The sequence below is a fragment of the Schistocerca americana genome, chromosome 1 (assembly GCF_021461395.2).
Source record: "Schistocerca americana isolate TAMUIC-IGC-003095 chromosome 1, iqSchAmer2.1, whole genome shotgun sequence".
NCBI lineage: Eukaryota > Metazoa > Arthropoda > Insecta > Orthoptera > Acrididae > Schistocerca > Schistocerca americana.
In genome coordinates, this window is record NC_060119.1 from 275,157,163 (window position 1) to 275,178,097 (window position 20,935).

At 40.6% G+C, this 20,935-nt stretch overlaps 1 protein-coding gene across 1 annotated transcript in view; it reads right to left on the reverse strand.

The window, feature by feature from the left end:
- The window catches only part of LOC124593688 (disco-interacting protein 2 homolog C), a 624,780-nt gene that overhangs the window by 19,466 nt on the left and 584,379 nt on the right, over positions 1–20,935 (reverse strand). Inside the window, exons 22-23 of the mRNA XM_047131994.1 lie at positions 15,102–15,217; positions 5,782–6,005 (exon numbers count right to left, since the gene is read on the reverse strand). Of these exons, the coding sequence (XP_046987950.1) occupies positions 5,782–6,005; positions 15,102–15,217 (340 nt within the window). The remainder of the gene's footprint in view (positions 1–5,781; positions 6,006–15,101; positions 15,218–20,935) is intronic.

Sequence of the window (20,935 nt, forward strand, 5' to 3'; positions counted from 1 at the left end):
GAAAAAAGTAACACAGAGTGAGATCTGGTGATCAGTGAGGCCATTTCATGAAATAGCTGTCCCCCTCTGTAGCACCACTGAGGGCATCTCCGTGTTCAGGTACCCACGAACTTCACAATGAAAATGGGGTGCAGCCCCATCCTGCTGAGAGATGGATGGAAAGTCTGGTTGGATTTGATACATCAGCCATTGTTGCAACATGTCCAAGTAGGAATATCCAGTGACAGTGCTCTTGGTGAAGAAGAATGGCCAAAACAGTTTTTGACGTGACAAGGCAAAAAAAAAACTTTTACCTTTGGGGAATCACGTTCAAATTCAGTTCATTTGTGTGGATGCTTTGTACCCCAAGATTCAACAATTACGCCTGTTCACTTTCCCATTAATGTGAAAAATGGCTTCGTTACTAAAAATTAAGTGATCAACAATGTGATCCCCATCCTCATTCAATTGCTGAAACTGCAAAAAAAACTCAAAATGCTTGTCTTTGTCGTCATCACCGAGCTTCTGCACTTGGCTCCAATTTGAATGGTTTCATAGACAGCTTCTGTCGCAGGACTTTCCACACAGTCACTGGAGCCATTTCGAGTTCACGGGATGCACGGCGCACCGACTTCTTCGGACTGCTTATGAATGTCTCTTGTATGTGCTCCACATTCACTTGTCACTGGGACATCTGCTTCTCTTTTCCATGCACAAGCAACCCGTCTTAACGAATTTGTTGTGCCAGTGGTAAATGGCCTTCCTTGTTGGTGGCTTCTTACCATACTTGGTTCTAAATATCCGTTGAATAGCTGTAGCACACTTGTTTTTGTCGAACTCAAACACACAGAAAGCTCGCTCTGCACCTGAACTCAACATGTTTGCGACTAGCGCTGACTGTCGGCAAATTACCAAACTACGCTGTGGCGGTATACACGAATAAAAAAACTTTCAGGGTTTCTCTTCAAAATGACATATGTATGGTGCCTGTACAATGTTTGGTTCTTGTGCAATAAAAATAACTGAAAGTGTTCCCGGGCTTTATGTACATGTATAATAAACCTCATTAGTGTCTTAGTTCTTGAGCCAGCATACAATGTGTAAAAGATGGATGCATATGCAAAGTGAATGGAAGACAAATAATGTATATGTTAATAAGAAAGCATAATTAAATATTTGTTTCCCTAAGGCATTTGCATGTCTGCCTGCATTTGTCTTCAACATTGCTGATTTGTGGGGTTTGGTTGATCAAAATCTGTAAGTTCATAGATAAATGTCCAGGGTGTATATGTGGACAAAGAAAAAAAATTCCCGGATTTTCCGGTCAAAAATACACTTTCTTCCGGATGAAAATACACTTTTTCCGTGTTAAGTTATTCCTCAGCACTGTAAAAAACTCATCAATCTTTTGAATGTTTATGGTTTTATATACCGACGTAGAATTTCCCCACTTTAGAAAACGAAACTTGGGTGGGGGGGTGGGGGGGAACATTTCTTAAGACCTTTGATGTGCAGCAACATGTACGCTACATATTTTCGTATGACGAAGGTATAAATTTGAATTCCGCCAAACAACGCATGTCACTTTCCGAAGAATTGAAATGGAGATTATGATGCACTTTTGTAGACCAGTCAAAGCTCATGTCACGTGATCTCGCCAGCTGATGACAGCATAGGACACGTGATATAGTCAGCCAATAGCAAGATCACTCATAAGTAGCGCGAACACACAAATAAGAAAAGTTAATGGTTTTATTTAATATACACAGCATTCACATATAATATTGGTCTCAAAGATTAATAAACTGGAAGAGAAGTTAAGCTTCCACATATAATGTTGATCTTTTTTGTGCGTGATACACTTTAAGATACATCACGCATATTTGCCAGCAAAATTTTTAATTACGACGTAAATGTCTGATCTGAGCTCGAAATTCTTCTAAATGCTCGTCCTCAAAGAGTTGATTTTTAAATCAAAGTCAAACGCTTTGTGATTTAGGAAATTTGCTTTGAATGTAAAGCTCTTGAAACCACCATTCACAATATTTTCCCGCGACCTATCAGAAATAGGTTCGTTTCAGCAGTTGCAAGAGGGCGCCAGAAAGCCCATATATATGTTCGTACGTGTAAAACATTAAAAGATCTTACATTATGTCATAAAAGAAACAAGACTTCAGAGGATACTTCAAGAGCGTCGGAATTTCGTGAACCATACTAAAATGCATAATTCGGCTTAAAATGCACACTCGTATGTAAATTTTCTTGGAGTACCAGTACTGTATTATCTCATGTTTGGTTCTTTATTATGGCATAATGCCATACGTGCACTTGAAATGCAGCGAACAGTTGTAATTAGCCAATAGTGTGAAATTAAATACTTCGTTACAAATAAATTGACTGCCTCAGCAGAAAAGATGAATGAAAGCCGAATCTCTTTCACAAACCGGCAAAAATAACTTCATTGTTCTGCAAGGCGATTAAGCTTGATTGTCAGAAAGGTGGAAATAATATCTGAAACTAATAACATATTTTGGCCTTCCGTAACTATGCGAACGTATTTTAATTCATTTGATAGCTCCCGGCCACAAAAATCCGTTTTGTTATCATTTAACGTGAGAGCAACAAACGAAGAGGAAACAACAAAATCACTAAACGTAAACACAGGTCATGTGGAGACGACCCACCTCCCCACAACAACTCAGACTGCTCTGTGCATCAGGCCCAGATTTACTATTATTTCCCAATATTAAGCATTGGCGCGCAGCCACACTTCTGTAACCGGAAGCGGGAGAAGGTACTACTCATACGTGACTCAACTGCACATGCGCAAGAGCCCGCCCGCAACTGCTCAAACGAATCTAATTTAAACAGTTGTCACGTCACGCTCATAGGAGCCAATTTTTTGTTATGAAGCATTGCAGTCTTCCTAAAGGAGGAGGAGGAGATTAGTGTTTAACGTCCCGTCGACAACGAGGTCATTAGAGATGGAGCGCAAGCTCGGGTGAGGGAAGGATGGGGAAGGAAATCGGCCGTGCCCTTTCAAAGGAACCATCCCGGCATTTGCCTGAAGCGATGTAGGGAAATCACGGAAAACCTAAATCAGGATGGCCGGAGACGGGATTGAACTGTCGTCCTCCCGAATGTGAGTCCAGTGTGCTAAACACAGCGCCACCTCGCTCGGTAGTCTTCCTAAAGCCTTTGACACACTTTGCTGTTGGCAGACGCTTGTATGAGCACTGTTTTGTTTTTGTATATGGTGCATTTCCTTTGCAACTTAAGTTTTATTTTCGTTGTTTTTTTTTTTTTTTTCTCGTTCATGTTTTGTTGCTGCAGTATTATTCTGCAGTAGCGGGATACAGTAATATCCTTTGTTAGAGTATTGGTTCTTACCAGTCAAAAATCACAAAAATTTAACTGAAAACTAAAACAATGAAAAATTCCCGGAATTCTAAACAATTCCCGGGTTTTTCCCGGTTTTCTCCCGGATGAAAAAATTCCCGGGTTTTTCCCGGATCTCCCGGTTGTCCCGGGTCATGTACACCCTGATGTCACAAGAAACACTTGCACATGCCACCTGTGAGTGCAACACGAATATGAAGTTAATGAATTACTGAGAAGATTATCAGGGATATTATATGTCAAATATAATGCTGCAGAAGGAACATGCTGGGTGTAACTGAATATGCTGAAAAGAATGATGTTCATTTTGCCACTTATTTCTACTAGCCACTACAGGTTATAATTTAAGGACATCGACGACATTTTGGGAACAATATTTTCTATGTCAGAATACATCAAACATCTTAAGTTGCCCCAAATGAAACAAAACGCAGCCAAATGTGTTACCAAGAAGAAATACATTTTAATTACTTGTACTGAATAGCAAGGACAATCAAAACAACTGTATGTGTATTTCCAACAACGGAAAGTCCAGTTGGAATACTAACTGTTATGAAAAAGGACAGATTGCTACTAACCATAAAGATGACGTTAAGTTGCAAAAAAAAAAAAAAAAATTACGTGCTAAGCTCTTGGCCAAAGCCCTCTACAGAAAAGAAAGGAAAAAACAAACACACAATTTCACACAAGCAGGCACACCTCATGCATACATGATTGCTATCTCTGGCCACTTAAGCTGAACTAAATAGCAGCCATGTACGGACAAGATGTGCCTACATGTGTGAATGCAATCTGCGTTTTCCTTTCTTTTCTGAAGAAGGCTTTGGCCACATCCTTAGTGTGTAATGATCCTTTCATTGTGCCTGTCTGCAGTATGCCATTTTTGCAGTTCTAGGCACTTCCGTCCATAACCGCGTGACTGCTATGGTCGCAGGTTCAAATCCTGCCTCAGGCATGGATGTGTGTGATGTCCTTCGGTTAGTTAAGTTTAAGTAGTTCTAAGATCTAGGGGACTGATGACCTCAGAAGTTAAGTCCCATAATGCTCAGAGCCATTTGAATCATTTTTCTCTTACATCTGGCCAGGAACAACACATGCCAAAGATATTACAAACTTTCACATTAATAATGATAATAATAGTAAAGTGTATTAAGAATGATATAAGTTAGTATGACCAGAAGTGAAAGGGAAAAAGAAAGAGCAGAAGATTGAAATGACAGTGACAGTGGCTTAACTAAGAAAGATCAGAATTCAAATAGAGAGCTCCACCAACAATGGGGAGGGGAAAATTGTGATGAAGGGAGAATTGATGAGGGTGAGTTGCAGACTAGTGAATGGAAGAGATGGGTATTACAGTAGAAGGTGGCCATTAGCTGTCTTTCAAAGTTTGGGAGGAATCTCTCTGATATTTTGAGGAAGATTGTTCTGAAATCAAGTTCCTGATACAGAAACTAGTTTAGAGAGCATGGCAGTGTTATACAATGCTACAGAGATGAATTTACTTTGTTGATATGAATATTTCTGTTGAGCTGTTCAGATTTTAGAGTAAGAGTTGAAATAAATAAGAGGAAGCATACTGATACAGAAGATGATAGAGCAAACATAAAGAATGATAGTTTCTATGCTTATCAGCAAGTAGCTATGACAATTGTTCATAGATAGGAGTGATATGATTGAGAAAGCACACAACACAAATGTATTGTACACAAATAGTCATTGCCATTTCCAGCCTGTATGAGGTTTCGTACAAAAGTCCTTAGAAAACAGCATCACCACAGTGAAGTAGGGGGAATAGGGGGAGTATTAGTGAACCTACAAGCTCCTTTTTGAGCACGAAAGGAAATAGTTTTTTATGTTTATTTCTGTAGTGAATGAAGTGACACTGACTCCTTTTTATAGACTGTAGTTGTGTGTTCGGTCCATTCTAAGAGGGTCCAGAATTACGCCGATGTTCTTTACAGAGGAAGAAAATGTTATTTCTCAGCCATTTAGGATTAAGGGTGGAACTCCCCGAACTGATGGCCTTGTGACTAACTTCATTCCTAATATGAAGAAGCACTTCTGGGCATTCACTTTAGAACTGTTACAGAGATGTGACACACAACAGACCACTGCACTCGAACCATCAACACAATTGGTGCTGCTAAGGGTATCCTACGACTTCCCCATCACTGGCAATGAGTTATACACGATGCTGGTGACTACTCTGAAGGGCAACAAAACTTTTAAATATGTATCTATTTTGTATACGTTGTAAAAAAACAGTTGCCACTATTCAAGTTCCAACTCCCTCAGGAAGTTTCTGCTTAGGTAATAAGTGAAGAATGAAGAAGTAGAAACCATTATGAACAATAAATCAGTATTTTTACCAGTCTAGAACACTAGAGAATGAAAGAGACATACCTGTAAACAAATGGCAACGTTCACACGACATCCAAAACTAGTGGATACTGCACGTGGACTGAGCCCTAATGCTGAAAAAAGTTTAGAAAAACTGGTAGTAAGTGAAATACGTGGACGTTCTTCTGCAACTACTACACATGTCCGCACACATCCAAGATTGATACCACGCTGCTTTAGTTGGTTCACTGATGTACCCAGGCCCTTGGTACACAATTCCATAACACCTGAAACAGTAATGTCACTAGTAATACAAGTGACTATTCAGCAAAAGTCAATGTAATGAAATCATATACAAATGAGTAAGGTCTTATGAAGTGGCATATATGTTTTTGAATGGGCTGTGCTTAAAAACTATGAAATAAGGGTGTGTACCAATTTACTGCCTTTCTGAAATTAAAGAAGACTGATCAGTATGTTACACTGCCCCACTGTGATTCTATTTTTCTACATGGTCAGTATGTTATTTTACTATTTTCAGGGACAATGGGAGTAGAGTATGGCTGCATAATGGACAGATATAATTATCACTTTATATAGTTCCATAAATTTTGATATCTCAGATGCCACGTTCAATCATGACTGAAGCTGTGTTGGAACAGAGAGGTCCAAAAAATGTCAAAAGATGCAGAAAATGATGACAGACAAGGATTGTTGATGCTTTCAGCAGGGTTTCAGCAAGAGTTTAGGATTACTTCACTATCTATTTGTTGCCTATTAAAATGGTGCAAAGTATGTCTTGTACTGACTAAAAACACTGAAAGATCATCAGATGGAACAATCAATCACTATGTAAGTCATACCAGATGGTAAGTCTCCCCTGATCCAAGGTTGTGGGCGACTTTTTTGAACTTTTCCAACTTCCTAAACCTCACCAGTCATTGTCCTTCACCCTTCTTCCTTCCCCTTCAACACTTTGACCACTGGTTCTGAAAGATTCCATGTTTTACTGCCCCTTAATGTGTTTTCTCCAGTCACCACTTGGTGAGTGTACTTTTTATCAATCCAATTACATTATTTTTGAAAATTGACTACTCTGTAATGTACAGAGAAGAGGTGTGTGTGGGGGTGAGGTGGGGGGGGGGGGGGGGCACACGCGTGCACATTTCCACAGATGGGAGCTGTTGGGGAATCATACCCCTGTTCAAAAAGAGAATATCATAGCTAAATAGTTAACAAAAACTAATTACAACAAAACAGTGCCAGTAGCTTCTGAATGTATTCCTCTTAAACACCTCTAGCATAAGTAACATAATTGGCAAATACTACGAAAGACTACCTCAGCAAATCTACAGAAACTTCTTGCTCTAGGAAGAATGGGGCAAAATATCAATATGTATTTACTATCATGTGCTGAATTGTCTTTCTCAAATGATACAGTCTGTAATGGAAATAAAATATCAGAACATATGTTACAAGATGAAGTGGTTGGAAGGTGGGTACCACATGAGCATACTTTGCTAATAAACATATGTTCAAAAATGCTTCATTTGCATGCTAAGTTGGTAGGTTGATTTGGGGGAGAGGACTAAACAGCAAGGTCATCGGTCCCATCAGATTAGGGAAGGATGGGAAAGGAAGTCGGCTGCGTCCTTTCATCCCAGCATTTGCCTGAAGTGATTTAGGGAAGTCACAAGAAACCTAAATCAGGATGGTGAGACATGAGTTTGAACCATTGTCCCCCAAAATGTGAATCCAGTGTGCTACCCATTGCTCCCACCTTGCTCGGTGTATACTGTTGTTGTTGTGGTCTTCAGTCCTGAGACTGGTTTGCTGCAGCTCTCCATGCTACGCTATCCTGAGCAAGCTTCTTCATCTCCCAGTGCCTACTGCAGCCTACATCCTTCTGAATCTGCTTAGTGTATTCATCTCTTGGTCTCCCTCTATGATTTTTACCCTCCATGCTGCCCTCCAGTACTAAATTGGTGATCCTTTGATGCCTCAGAACATGTCCTACCAACCGATCCCTTCTTCTAGCCAAGTTGTGCCACAAACTCCTCTTCTCCCCAATTCTATTCAATACCTCCTCATTAGTTATGTGACCTACCCATCTAATGTTCAGCATTCTTCTGTAGCACCACATTTCGAAAGCTTCTATTCTCTTCTTGTCTAAACTATTTATTGTCCACATTTCACTTCCATACATGGCTACACTCCATACAAATACTTTCAGAAACGACTTCCTAACACTTAAATCAATACTCGATGTTAACAAATTTCTCTTCTTCAGAAACGCTTTCCTTGCCATTGCCAGTCTACATTTTATATCCTCTCTACTTTGACCATCATCATTTATTGTGCTCCCCAAATAGCAAAACTCCTTTACTACTTTAAGTGTCTCATTTCCTAATCTAATTCCCTCAGCAATACCCGACTTAATTCAACTACATTCCATTATCCTCGCTTTGCTTTTGTTTATGTTCATCTTATATCCTCCTTTCAAGACACTGTCCATTCCGTTCAACTGTTCTTCCAAGTCCTTTGCTGTCTCTGACAGAATTACAATGTCATCGGCGAACCTCAAAGTTTTTATTTCTTCTCCATGGATTTTAATACCTACTCCGAACTTTTCCCTTGTTTCCTTTACTGCTTGCTCAATATACAGATTGAATAGCTTCGGGAAGAGGCTACAACCCTGTCTTACTCCCTTCCCAACCACTGCTTCCCTTTCATGCCCCTCAACTCTTATAACTGTCATCTGGTTTCTGTACAAATTGTAAATAGCCTTTCGCTCCCTGTATTTTACCCCTGCCACCTTCAGAATTTGAAAGGGAGTATTCATGTCAACATTGTCAAAAGCTCTCTCTAAGTCTACAAATGCTAGAAACGTAGGTTTGCCTTTGCTTAATCTTTCTTCTAAGATAAGTCTTAGGATCAGTATTGCCTCACGTGTTCCAACATTTCTACAGAATCCAAACTGATCTTCCTCGAGGCAGGCTTCTACCAGTTTTTCCATTCGTCTGTAAAGAATTCGTATTAGTATTTTGCAGTCGAACTGATAGTTCGGTAATTTTCACATCTGTCAACACCTGCTTTCTTTGGGATTGGAATTATTATATTCATCTTGAGGTCTGAAGGTATTTTGCCTGTCTCATACATCTTGCTCACCAGATGGTAGAGTTTTGTCGGGACTGGCTCTCCCAAGGCTGTCAGTAGTTCTAATGGAATGTTGTCTACTCCCGGGGCCTTGTTTCGATTTAGGTCTTTCAGTGCTCTGTCAAACTCTTCACGCAGTATCATATCTCCCATTTCATCTTCATCTACATCCTCTTCCATTTCCATGATATTTTCCTCAAGAACATCGCCCCAGTATAGACCCCCTATATACTCCTTCCACCTTTCTGCTTTCCCTTCTTTGCTTAGAACTGGGTTTCCATCTGAGCTCTTGATATTCATCCAAGTGGTTCCCTTTTCTCCAAAGGTCTCTTTAATTTTCCTGTAGGCAGTATCTATCTTGCCCCTCGTGAGATAAGCCTCTACATCCTTACATTTATCCTCTAGCCATCCCTGCTTAGCCATTTTGCACTTCCTGTCAATCTCATTTTTGAGACGTTTGTATTCCTTTTTGCCTGCTTCACTTACAGCATTTTTGTATTTTCTCCTTTCACCAATTAAATTCAGTACCTCTTCTGTGACCTAAGGATTTCTACTAGCCCTCGTCTTTTTACCTACTTGATCCTCTGCTGCCTTCACTACTTCATTCCTCAAAGCTACCCATTCTTCTTCCACTGTATTTCTTTCCCCCATTTCTGTCAATTGTTCCCTTATGCTATCCCTGAAACTCTGTACAACCTCTGGTTCTTTCAGTTTATCCAGGTCCCATCTCCTTAAATTCCCACCTTTTTGCAGTTTCTTCATTTTTAATCTACAGTTCATAACCAATAGATTGTGGTCAGAGTCCACATCTGCCCCTGGAAATGTCTTACAATTTAAAACCTGGTTCCTAAATCTCTGTCTTACCATTATATGATCTATCTGATACCTTCTAGTATCTCCAGGATTCTTCCATGTATACAACCTTCTTTCATGATTCTTGAACCAAGTGTTAGCTATGATTAAGTTCTGCTCTGCGCAAAATTCTACCAGGCGGCTTCCTCTTTCATTTCTTAGCCCCAATCCATATTCACCTACTACGTTTCCTTCTCTTCCTTTTCCTACTCTCGAATTCCAGTCACCCGTGACTATTAAATTTTCGTCTCCCTTCACTACCTGAATAATTTCTTTTATCTCATCATACATTTCATCAATTTCTTCATCATCTGCAGAGCTAGTTGGCATATAAACTTGTACTACTGTAGTAGGCGTGGGCTTTGTGTCTATCTTGGCCACAATAATGTGTTCACTATGCTGTTTGTAGTAGCTAACCCGCACTCCTATTTTTTTATTCATTATTAAACCTACTCCTGCATTACCCCTATCTGATTTTGTATTTATAACCCTGTATTCACCTGACAAGAAGTCTTGTTCCTCCTGCCACCTAACTTCACTAATTCCCACTATATCTAACTTTAACCTATCCATTTCCCTTTCTAAATTTTCTAACCTACCTGCCCGATTAAGGGATCTGACATTCCACGCTCCGATCTGTAGAACGCCAGTTTTCTTTCTCCTGATAACGACGTACTCCTGAGTAGTCCCCGCCCGGAGATCTGAATGGGGGACTATTTTGACTCCAGAATATTTTACCCAAGAGGATGCCATCATCATTTAATCATACAGTAAAGCTGCCTGCCCTCAGGAAAAATTATGGCTGTAGTTTCCCCTTGCTTTCAGCCGTTCACAGTACCAGCACAGCAAGGCCGTTTTGGTTAGTGTTACAAGGCCAGATCAGTCAATCATCCATACTGTTGCCCCTGCAACTACTGAAAAGTCTGCTGCCCCTCTTCAGGAACCACACGTTTGTCTGGCACTCCACTGTGGTTGCACCTACTGTACAGCTATCTGTATCACTGAGGGATGCAAGCCTCCCCACCAACGGCAAGGTCCATGGTTCATGGGGGGTATACTAGTGTTTCTGAAATGTGGAGGAGGATGTAGGCAGTTTTGACCATGCAAGCTGGACAAGGAGTAATGGAAACAATGGACATTAATGTCACTAACACCAGTCTAATTCACTTACAGAAAGTGCTCTATATGATGACCACCAACTTAAGACACATTTTGTGTATCACTTGATGACATCTTGCTAAACCCTTGACCCCCTCATCCAAAGGGTTTTTCATTTCTGGGGGTAGATGAAAACTGTGGTGTATGAGACACCCATGGAGTCAGTACAAGATCTTGTGGTATGAATGCAAGTAGCAGATGGAGTCATCAGTGATTTGTTGGGAATCTTTCCACGGGTTCTGCAAGATTTTATCATGCAGTGCACTAAACATATCAAACTTGGTGGTGGTCATATTGAGCACCAACTCTGAGAGAATTAAACTAGTGTTCACTGATAGTAACTGACATCATCTCCTTTACTTCTTGCCTAACTTGAGTGGTCTGAACTACCTATGCCCTCATGCACATTTGAGAGACACTAGGACACAACCGAAGAATTTTTGAACATTTGTTTATCAGCACAACATGCTCACATGGTGCCCATCTAACAACCACCACACCTTGTAACATATCTTTCGATTCACCTTGTTTATCACACTGATCTCATAAGTATATCAGATACGTTATTGCCTATAGTTGTCTAGCCATTAATGGTAATACAATATTTTTATGAGATTACTCTTACTGATGGTAATTAGTTCCACAGTGATTCAGGAATATATCAAATAAGACTTATGATTCATAATGTAAGTGCTAATGATGATCCTGTGATTTTCTGCAGGAGGTAAAAGAAAAATTGAAGAGTATGATTATTATTACTATTATTATTTTATTTTATTTTTATTTTTATTTTTTTTTTGGGTTCGATGCGGCCCACCACGAATTTCTCTCCTGTGTCAATCTCTCCATCTCAGAGCAGCACTTGCAACATACGTCCTCAATTATCTTCTGGATGTATTCCAGCCTCTGTGTTCCTCTACAGTTTTTGCCCTATGCAGGTCCCTCTAGTACCATAGAAGTCATTCCCTCAGCACAGAACCTGCTCATTCCTTACCTTATCAATCCATCTAATTTTCAATATTCGTCTGTAGCACCACATCTCAAATACTTTAATTCTCTTCTGTTCCAGTTTTCCCACAGTCCATGGTTCATTACCATACAATGCTGTACTCCTGAGATACATTCTCAGAAATTCCTTCCTCAAATTAAGGTCTATGTTTGATACTAGTAGATTTCTTTTGGCTATGAATGCCCTTTCTGCCATTGCTAGTCTACTTTCGATGTCCTCCTTGCTCTATCCGTCATTTGTTATTTCACTGCCTAGGTAGCAAAATTCCTTAACTTCATCATTAGATTGTTCATTCCTTTCAGCAGATCATGTAATTCTTCTTCACTTTCACTCAGTACAGGAATGTTATCAGCGAATCTTGTTACTGAAATCGTTTCACCTTGAATTTTAATTCCTCTCCTTAAGCTTTCTTTTATATCCATCATTGCTTCTTCAATGTACAGACTGAACAGTAGGGACGAAAGACTACATCATTGTCTTACACCCTTCTTAATCTGAGCACATCATTATCTGAGCACATCATTCTCAGTTGTCCACTACCGTTATTCCCTTTTGGTTCTTGTATATTAGCTGCCCCTCCCTATACTTTACCCCTATTTTTCTCAGAATCTGCACCATTTTACATTTGACGAATGCTTTTTCCAGGTCAACAAATCTTACTAAAGTGTCTTGATTTTTCTTTAGTCTTGTTTCCATTATTAGCCACATCAGAATTGCCTCTCTCATGCCTTTACCTTTTCTAAAGCCAAACTGATTGTCATCTAGCACATTCTCAATTTTGTTTTCCATTCTTCTGTGTATTATTCTTGTGAGCACCTTGAGTGTATGAGTTGTTGAGCTGATTGTACAATAATTCTCGAACTTGTAAGTTCTTGCGGCCGTCAGAATTGTGTGGATGATATTTTTCCAAAAGTCAGATGGTATGTCACAATACACACACACACACACACACACACACACACACACACACACACACACACGTGCCAACATGAACAGTCGTTTTGTTGCCACTTCCCCCCTCCTGCCTTATTTCATCTTAAGTTCTCCAAAGCTCTTTTAAATTCTTATTCTAATACTGAATCCCCTATCTCTTCTAAATCAACTGCCGTTTCTTCTTCCGCCACATCAGACAAATCTTCCCCCTCAGAGAGACTTTCACTGTATTATTTCTACTTACTTACTCTCTCCTCTGCATTTAACAGTTGAATTCCTGTTGCACTCCTAATGTTACCACCCTTGCTTTTAATGTCACCAAAGGTTCTTTTGACTCTCCTGTATGCTGAATCTGTCTTGCTGACAATCATTTCTTTTTAGATTTCTTCACATTTTTCATGCAGCCATTTTGCCTTAGCTTCCCCGAACTTCCTATTTATTTCACTCCTCAGCAACTTTTATTTCTGTATTCCTGAGTTTCCCGGAACATTTTTGTACTTCCTCCTTTCATCGATAAACCGAAGTGTTTCTTCACAGTTACCTTTTTTGTACCTATGTTTTTCTTTCCAGCTTCTGTGATGGCCCTTTTTACCGATGTCCATTCCTCTTCAACTGTACTGCCTACTGAGCTATTCCTTATCACTGTATCTATAGCCTTAGAGAACTTCAAGTGTATATCATCATTCCCTAGTACTTCCCTATCCCACTTCTTCGTGTATTGATTCTTAGTAACTAATCTCTTAAACTTCAACCTACTCTTCATCACTACTATATTGTGATTCGAGTCTGTATCTGCTTCTGAGTATGCCTTACAATCCAGTATCTGATTTCAGATCTTCCCGTGTCACCCAGCCTTTTCCAAGTATATCTCCTCATCTTGTGATTCTTGAACAGAGTATTCACTTTTAATAGCTGAAATTTATTGCAGAACTCAATTAGTCTTTTTCCCCTCTCAGTCCTTGTCCCAAGCCCACATTCTCCTGTAACCCTTTTTCTACTCCTTCCCCTACAACTACATTCCAATCTCCCAAGACTATTAGATTTTCATCTCCCTTTACATACTGTATTACCCTTTCAATATCCTCACGTACTTTCTCTATCTCTTCATCTTCAGCTTGCGACATCAGCATGTATACCTGAACTATCGTTGTCTGTGTTGGTTTGCTGTCAGTTCTGCTAACAATGACCCTACCACTGAACTGCTCACAGTAACACACTGTCTGCCCTCCCTTCATAACAAATCCCACGCCTGTTATACCACTTTCTGCTGCTGTTGATATTACCCTACACTCACCTGACCAGAAATCCTTGTCTTCTTTCCATTTCACTTCACTGACCTCTACTATATCTAGATCGGTCTAGGGGTTGGCATCTTTGATTAGTAATCAAAACATCTTCAGTCCCAGGTTCAAATCCTGCCACCACTTAAATTATGATTAATGAACAGCACTGGCGGCTGAAGACTTCTGGCATAAGGGGTCACCCTCATTCTGCCAATGGCCTTGTCAGAAATTCAGGGCACTCTCTTGTTGTAGGTGAGGGAAACTGCCCCTAAAGGTGGAAGAATCAGCAATGATCAACGGCATGAGGATGCATAAGGCAATGGAAACCACTGCATTAAAGACACGTAATGTGTATGCATAGTACATGTGGCCTGTAACTGAAAAAGTGTCATGACGATCTCTCCGTTGGCAAAAGATTCTGGAACAGTCCCCCATTCGATCTACGGGAGGAGTGTGCCAAGGGGGAGGCAACCATGAGAAAAAGACTGAATAATCAACAAAAGAATAATATCCTACAAGTCGGGGTGTGGAATGTCAGAAGCTTGAACTTTATAGGGAAACTACAAAATCCGAAAAGGGAAATGCAAAGGCTCAATCTAGACATGTTTTACTGTGTCTTTCAAAATGATGAACTTGGTTCAATATTTATTATGATACATAACAAAGTCTGTAGTACCATTTCATATAAAGAAGAACAAATTGAATACAGGACTGATTGTTCACTGTAGTCTGGATTCTCTCAACTATCGTCAATCATTTCTGTTGTTTCCTTAGACATGTTCTTATCTTTGTAAAGGTGAACTTCCTGGTTGAAAAAAGATTTTTTAAGACAGAAAATCTGCATCTTAATTGTGACGTTGACATGATTTTTAAGTCTTTTTTGCTGTACTACTTAATGTTTATTATACACTGCTGTTATGGACAAGGTAGCAGTATGTAACATATGTTATAATGTTAACAGCCTGCATATTAATAAACGAAACCTAACTTACCATATGAACAAAAAGTGTCACGCACTCTGTATTGACTGACAGCAGAGAGCCAAAGTGCAGGATTCACTTCCACTTCTGATGGAGGAATTAGAATTGAGTGATGTCCAGAATAAATACTGCAAGCAAAAATGTCACTTGATGAACAGAAAGCCTGAAAATAGTCTCATAATCTAAAGCACCAGAAATTAAGACATGTACAAACAGTAAACATTATAGCTAAGCAAAATTACGTCTGGAATGATGACGACACTTTTGTAACTACTCAAAGTGGTGCTCACAAGTTGCAATGCCAGTAAGCTTAGTTTTGCTGAGCATTCAGCACCACATGCAGACATCAAAGCAGCTAAACCCTATCATTGACTCAGGCTGTGGAAATAGTAAAGAGAGATCCAACAATGTTTAACGTATCCATATAAGTAGTGCAGTTCCCTTGCACATAAATCTATTTTAGTCTTTCTTTTTGCTGTTTGTTAAAAATAAATTACTTTTTTCATTGTAAACAGTACGAACAGAGTGCCTTTGCACATTATTGTTTTGTATCCTTTCACAAAGAGCAAAATAATGCTAATTTTAAAGGGTGTTGCTGTATGTGGTGGTCTGTTTCCCATTTGTTCTGAGTATTTGAATGGATCCTTTCCTTCCATTTGAACTACACTACAGTGTCACCTGCATCACAAGGTACAAATGTCATTTGTGGAGCTAGATAGTGTTATTCTGTTAAAAAGTGAGTCCATGTAATAACGAAAAAAAATTTACATCAATACTGACATCTTTCTTTAAAAACATGAAAGGGATAAAGTTGTCAACTGTTACTTCAAAGTGAAATGGGCAAAAAAATCATAAAAATATAGATTTAATATAATTGCTTGCAGTGTGTTGGTAGATAGTTAATTCCAAGTTCCCTACATAATATGCACAATTTCTACAAAACGGTACAGATTGAGACAGTTTGCAGGCTACATATTCTTCAGTTATCTTTGTAGGTGGCTACACACAGGCTTTTACAGATTATTAATTAGCCGTGTCTAATACACTGAGTAACAATTAACATATTTATAACTTTTTATGTATACTACTGAAAAGCTGCTGTAATACTTTATTTCACTGCTGTAATTTTAACTATTTTGCCACCATCTGACAGACATTAAAGCTCAAAATGTGTCCATAATTGTAAACTAATTGTATCATAAGAAAATTCAGTCATAAAACAAGTAAAGTAAATGACGGAATTGGCGGCCATCAGTTACCTTGAGTAAAGAGAATGTGCTGTACTAACGATAGACCAATACTGACACACTAATTAGATTTTGGAACTAATGTCCCTTCACGGAGAAGAGAGAGGGATGGTGAATATTTAAAAGCAAGAGTTAGTCACTCAGGCACCAGGATAATGATGCTTATCTGATGTCTATCCCTATTCTTAATAGAGGTGAGTTTGTCTTGTCCTGATGTCTGTGTGACCTGTCCTTCCTTTTTAATCTTTTTAACCTCTGTAACCCATACTTTTCTCCTCCCCTGAAAAGCGACCATTAGTTCTGACATCTAGGTAGTGTGTCACTTTTACATGTATCAGTAGCACTACACATTTCACCACCTGAATATAAGTACTGGCCAGCAATTGTATCTCATAACTTATTAACTGTGAAGTAATATAATGTAAACGGATAGATAACAATACCTACTCAGCATCTGGCGGCAGGGGAAAACGCGCACACACAAACACACACACACACACACACACACACACACACACAAACACACACACAAAAGGATTTAACAATATTAGAGAAGGAAAGTTGCTACTCTCCATATAGCGGACATGCTGAGTCGCAGATAATAGGCACAACCAAAAGATTCTCACAATTATAGCTGTCAACAACACACACACACACACACACACACACACACACACACACACAAAAACTGTAGTCTCAGACAACTGACATAACACTGCAAGTAGCAGCACCAGTACATGATGGAAGTGGTGACTGGGTGGGGGTAGGGAGAATGCTGGGACGGTGAGGGGGAGGGATAATATGGTAGGGGTGTCGGACAGTGAAGTGCTGCAGTTTAGATGGGGGGCAGGGGAGAGAAATAAAAAGACTGGGTGTCGTGGTGGAATGACGGTTTTGTAGTGCTGGAACGGAAACAGGGAAGGGAATGGATGGGTGAGGACAGTGAGTAATAAGGTTGAGGCCAGGAGGGCTACAGGAACGTAGGATATATTGCAGGGAAAGTTCCCACCAGTGCAATTCAGAAAAGCTGGTGTTGGCGGGAAGGATCCATATCGCACAGGCTGTAAAGCAGTCACTGAAATGAAGGATATCATGGTTGACAGCATAACAGGGTGGTCCACTTGTTTCTTGGTCACAGTTTGTCGGTGGCCATTCATGCGGACAGACAGCTTATCGGTTGCGATGCCTACATAGAATGCAGTAGTTTAGTATGTAAATCACATGACTGGTTTCACAGGTAGTGGGATAGGTGATGTTAGTGACTGGACAGGAGTAGTTGGTGATGGGAGGATGTACAGGACATGTCTTGCATCTAGGTCTATTACAGGCGTATGAGTCACGAGGTAAGGGATTGGGAGCAGAGGTTGTGTAAGGATGGAAAAGTATACTGTGTAGGTTTGATGGATGGTGAAATACTACAGTAGGAGGGTGGGAAGGATAGTGAGCAGTACATTTCTCATTTCAGGGCATGATGAGAGATAATCAAAATCCTGGCGGAGAATGTATTCAGTAGCTCCAGTCTTGAGTGGTACTAAGTTACGAGGTGCATGTTCCTCTGTGGCTGGACAGTGGTACTTTGAGAGGTGGTGGGAGACTGGAAAGATAAGGCATGGGAGATTTGTTTTTGTACAAGGTTGGTCAGTGAAGGCTTGAGTGAGACCCTCAGTATATTTCGAGAGGGACTGCTCATTACTGCAGATGTGACCATTATGGGTGGCTATGCTGTACGGAAGGGACTTCTCAGTATGGAATGGGTGGCAGATGTCGACGTGGAGGTATTGCTGGTGGTTAGTTGGTTTGATATGGATGGACGTACTGATGTTTCCATGTTTGAGGTGGAGGTCAACATCTAGAAAGGTGGATTGTTGGGGTGAGTAGGACCAGGTGAAGCAAATGGGGGAGAAGTTGTTGAGGTTCTGGAGGAATGTGGATACGGTGTTCTCATCTTTGATACAGATAGCAAAGATGTCATCAATAAATCTGAACCAGCTGAACGGTTTAGGATTCTGGGTTTTTAGGTGGACTCCTCTAGATGGCCCATGAATATGTTGGCATAGGATGGTGCCATGTGGGTGCCCATAGCTATAACCTGGATTTGTTTGTAGGTAATGCCTTCAAAGGAGAAGGGGGTGAGGATATAGTTGACCACGGAAACTAGGAAGGGGGTTGTTGGTTTGGAATCCATAGGGCATTGGGAAAGGTAATGTTCAATAGAAGTAAGGCCATGGGCATTAGGAATGTTAATGTACAGGGAGATGGCATCAATAGTGACGAGCAGGACACCGTGTGGTAAAGGGAGAGAAACTGTGGACAGCTGGTGGACGAAATGGTTGGTATCTTTTATGCATGAGGGTAGGTTCTGGGTAATAGGTTGAAGGTGTTGGTCTATGAGAGCGGAGATTCTCTCAGTGGGGACACGGTAACCAACCACAATGGGGCATCCTGGATGGTTAGTTTTATAGACTTTAGTAAGCATCTGTGACTGGAGAGCCTGCTGGATTACTGGAATGGGGTCACTGTGGCAAGGTTTGTAGCTGGCGGAGTCCTTCTGCCACGTAATCCTTGCGGTTCAAAACAACAGTGGAGAAGTCTTTTTTTCCACAGGTAGGATCACAAGGTCAGGATCAGTTTTTAGATGGTAGACTGTTGTTCTTACTGTGGATGTAAGGTTAGTTTGCATGTTGAGGGATTTGGGGAACGATGGTGAAGCGAGGTTCAAGGTTAAGAAATTCTGGAAAGTTAACAGGGGGTGGTTTGGGGGCAGTGGCGGAGTCATGGTTGGATGAAGGAGTGAACTGAGTTAGGCAAGGTTCAATCTGGTCTTTGGTTGAGTCTGACTGGTGGGGTTGGTGGTGAAAAAGAGTCTCCACTGTAGGGACTGGGAGAAGGAGAGAAGGTCTTTACCAAATCATGCATGATTGAATTTGAGAGTGGGGCAAAAGGTGAGGCCTTTGGAAAGGACTGATATTTCTGTGGGGCTAAGGCTTCTGGAGAAAGACTCATGACTGTATTTCGGTTCTCGATTCTGTGTGGTGGTGGTGGTGGTGGTGGTGGTGGTGGTGGTGGTGGTGGGAGTGAGTTTTTGTAGGTGAGGTAGGTATAGTAGGTCTGCGAGACAGGGTTTGTCAGCTGTGAGGGGACGTGGGGGAGGTTTGGACGTTGTTGTAGAGGTGGTGGACAGTGGTACTCCAAGGCACGAGTGGGAAGTGAGCAGGATAGAGAGCTTTTTGAAGTGGTGTTGTGCACATTGATCAAGTTCCTGCAGGGCATGAGTTTCAATGTGTTTTATGGGCTCCAGGAATTTGTGATTGCATAGCAGGAGAATTCTGCGGATAGAGAGAAGGTATTGCAAGGAGGTTTGGGCTTGGTTTATATGGTTTTTGCAGGACTATGTCAGTGAGGCCTAAAGATTGGCGGAATCTGACTGGTGGAGGACATTGTGGAAGGAGGGATGGCAGCCAGAGATGGGTAATTTGATGGTGAGGCCATTAGAGGGGATTCTATTAGCCAAGCAACAATGCATGAACAGTATGAGGGACAGGGATCTGGCTAAGGATAAGGAAACTTTTCTGTATTGGCGCAGATCGTAGAAGCAAGGATCCATGATGGTGGAAAAAATGCGAAAAATTAAGTAAGTAATGTAGACTTACATCCAAAAAATTACGCAAAAATACAATCAAATACCTGTGAAAAATCATGAAAAGGATGAAATGTATGCAAAAGAGGGGAAAAACAGGATGAAATAAGAGGGAGATGACGATAGCAAAAGGCAAAAAAACTCACTGAAAGTGGTGAGAAGTCACAAGGATAAAAGTAGAGAATAAAATATATATATATAGGGAAACATTCCACATGGGAAATATATCTAAAAACAAAGACGATGTGACTTACCAAACGAAAGCGCTGGCAGGTCGATAGACACACAAACAAACAGAAACATACACACAAAATTCAAGCTTTCACAACCAATGGTTGCTTCGTCAGGAAAGAGGGAAGGAGAGGGAAAGACGAAAGGATGTGGGTTTTAAGGGAGAGGGTAAGGAGTCATTCCAATCCCGGGAGCGGAAAGACTTACCTTAGGGGGAAAAAAGGACGGGTATACACTCGCGCGCTCACACACACACATATCCATCCACACATATACAGATACACAGTATATGTGTGGATGGATATGTGTGTGTGTGTGTGTGTGTGTGTGTGTGTGTGTGTGTGTGTGTGTGTGTGGGCGCGCGCGCGCGAGTGTATACCCGTCCGTTTTTCCCCCTAAGGCAAGTCTTTCCACTCCCGGGATTGGAATGACTCCTTATCCTCTCCCTTAAAACCCACATCCTTTCGTCTTTCCCTCTCCTTCCCTCTTTCCTGACGAAGCAACCGTTGGTTGCGAAAGCTTGAATTTTGTGTGTATGTTTATGTTTGTGTTTGTTTGTGTGTCTATCGACCTGCCAGCGCTTTTGTTTGGTAAGTCACATCATCTTTGTTTTTGTATATATATATTTTACACCTGTTCGTTTGTCACAGTGAATCTCATGTATTTTACTTTTCTTAATGATGTTTCTGAATTTTATCCTGTCGTTTATTGTGTCTGCTGTTATGTTGAGT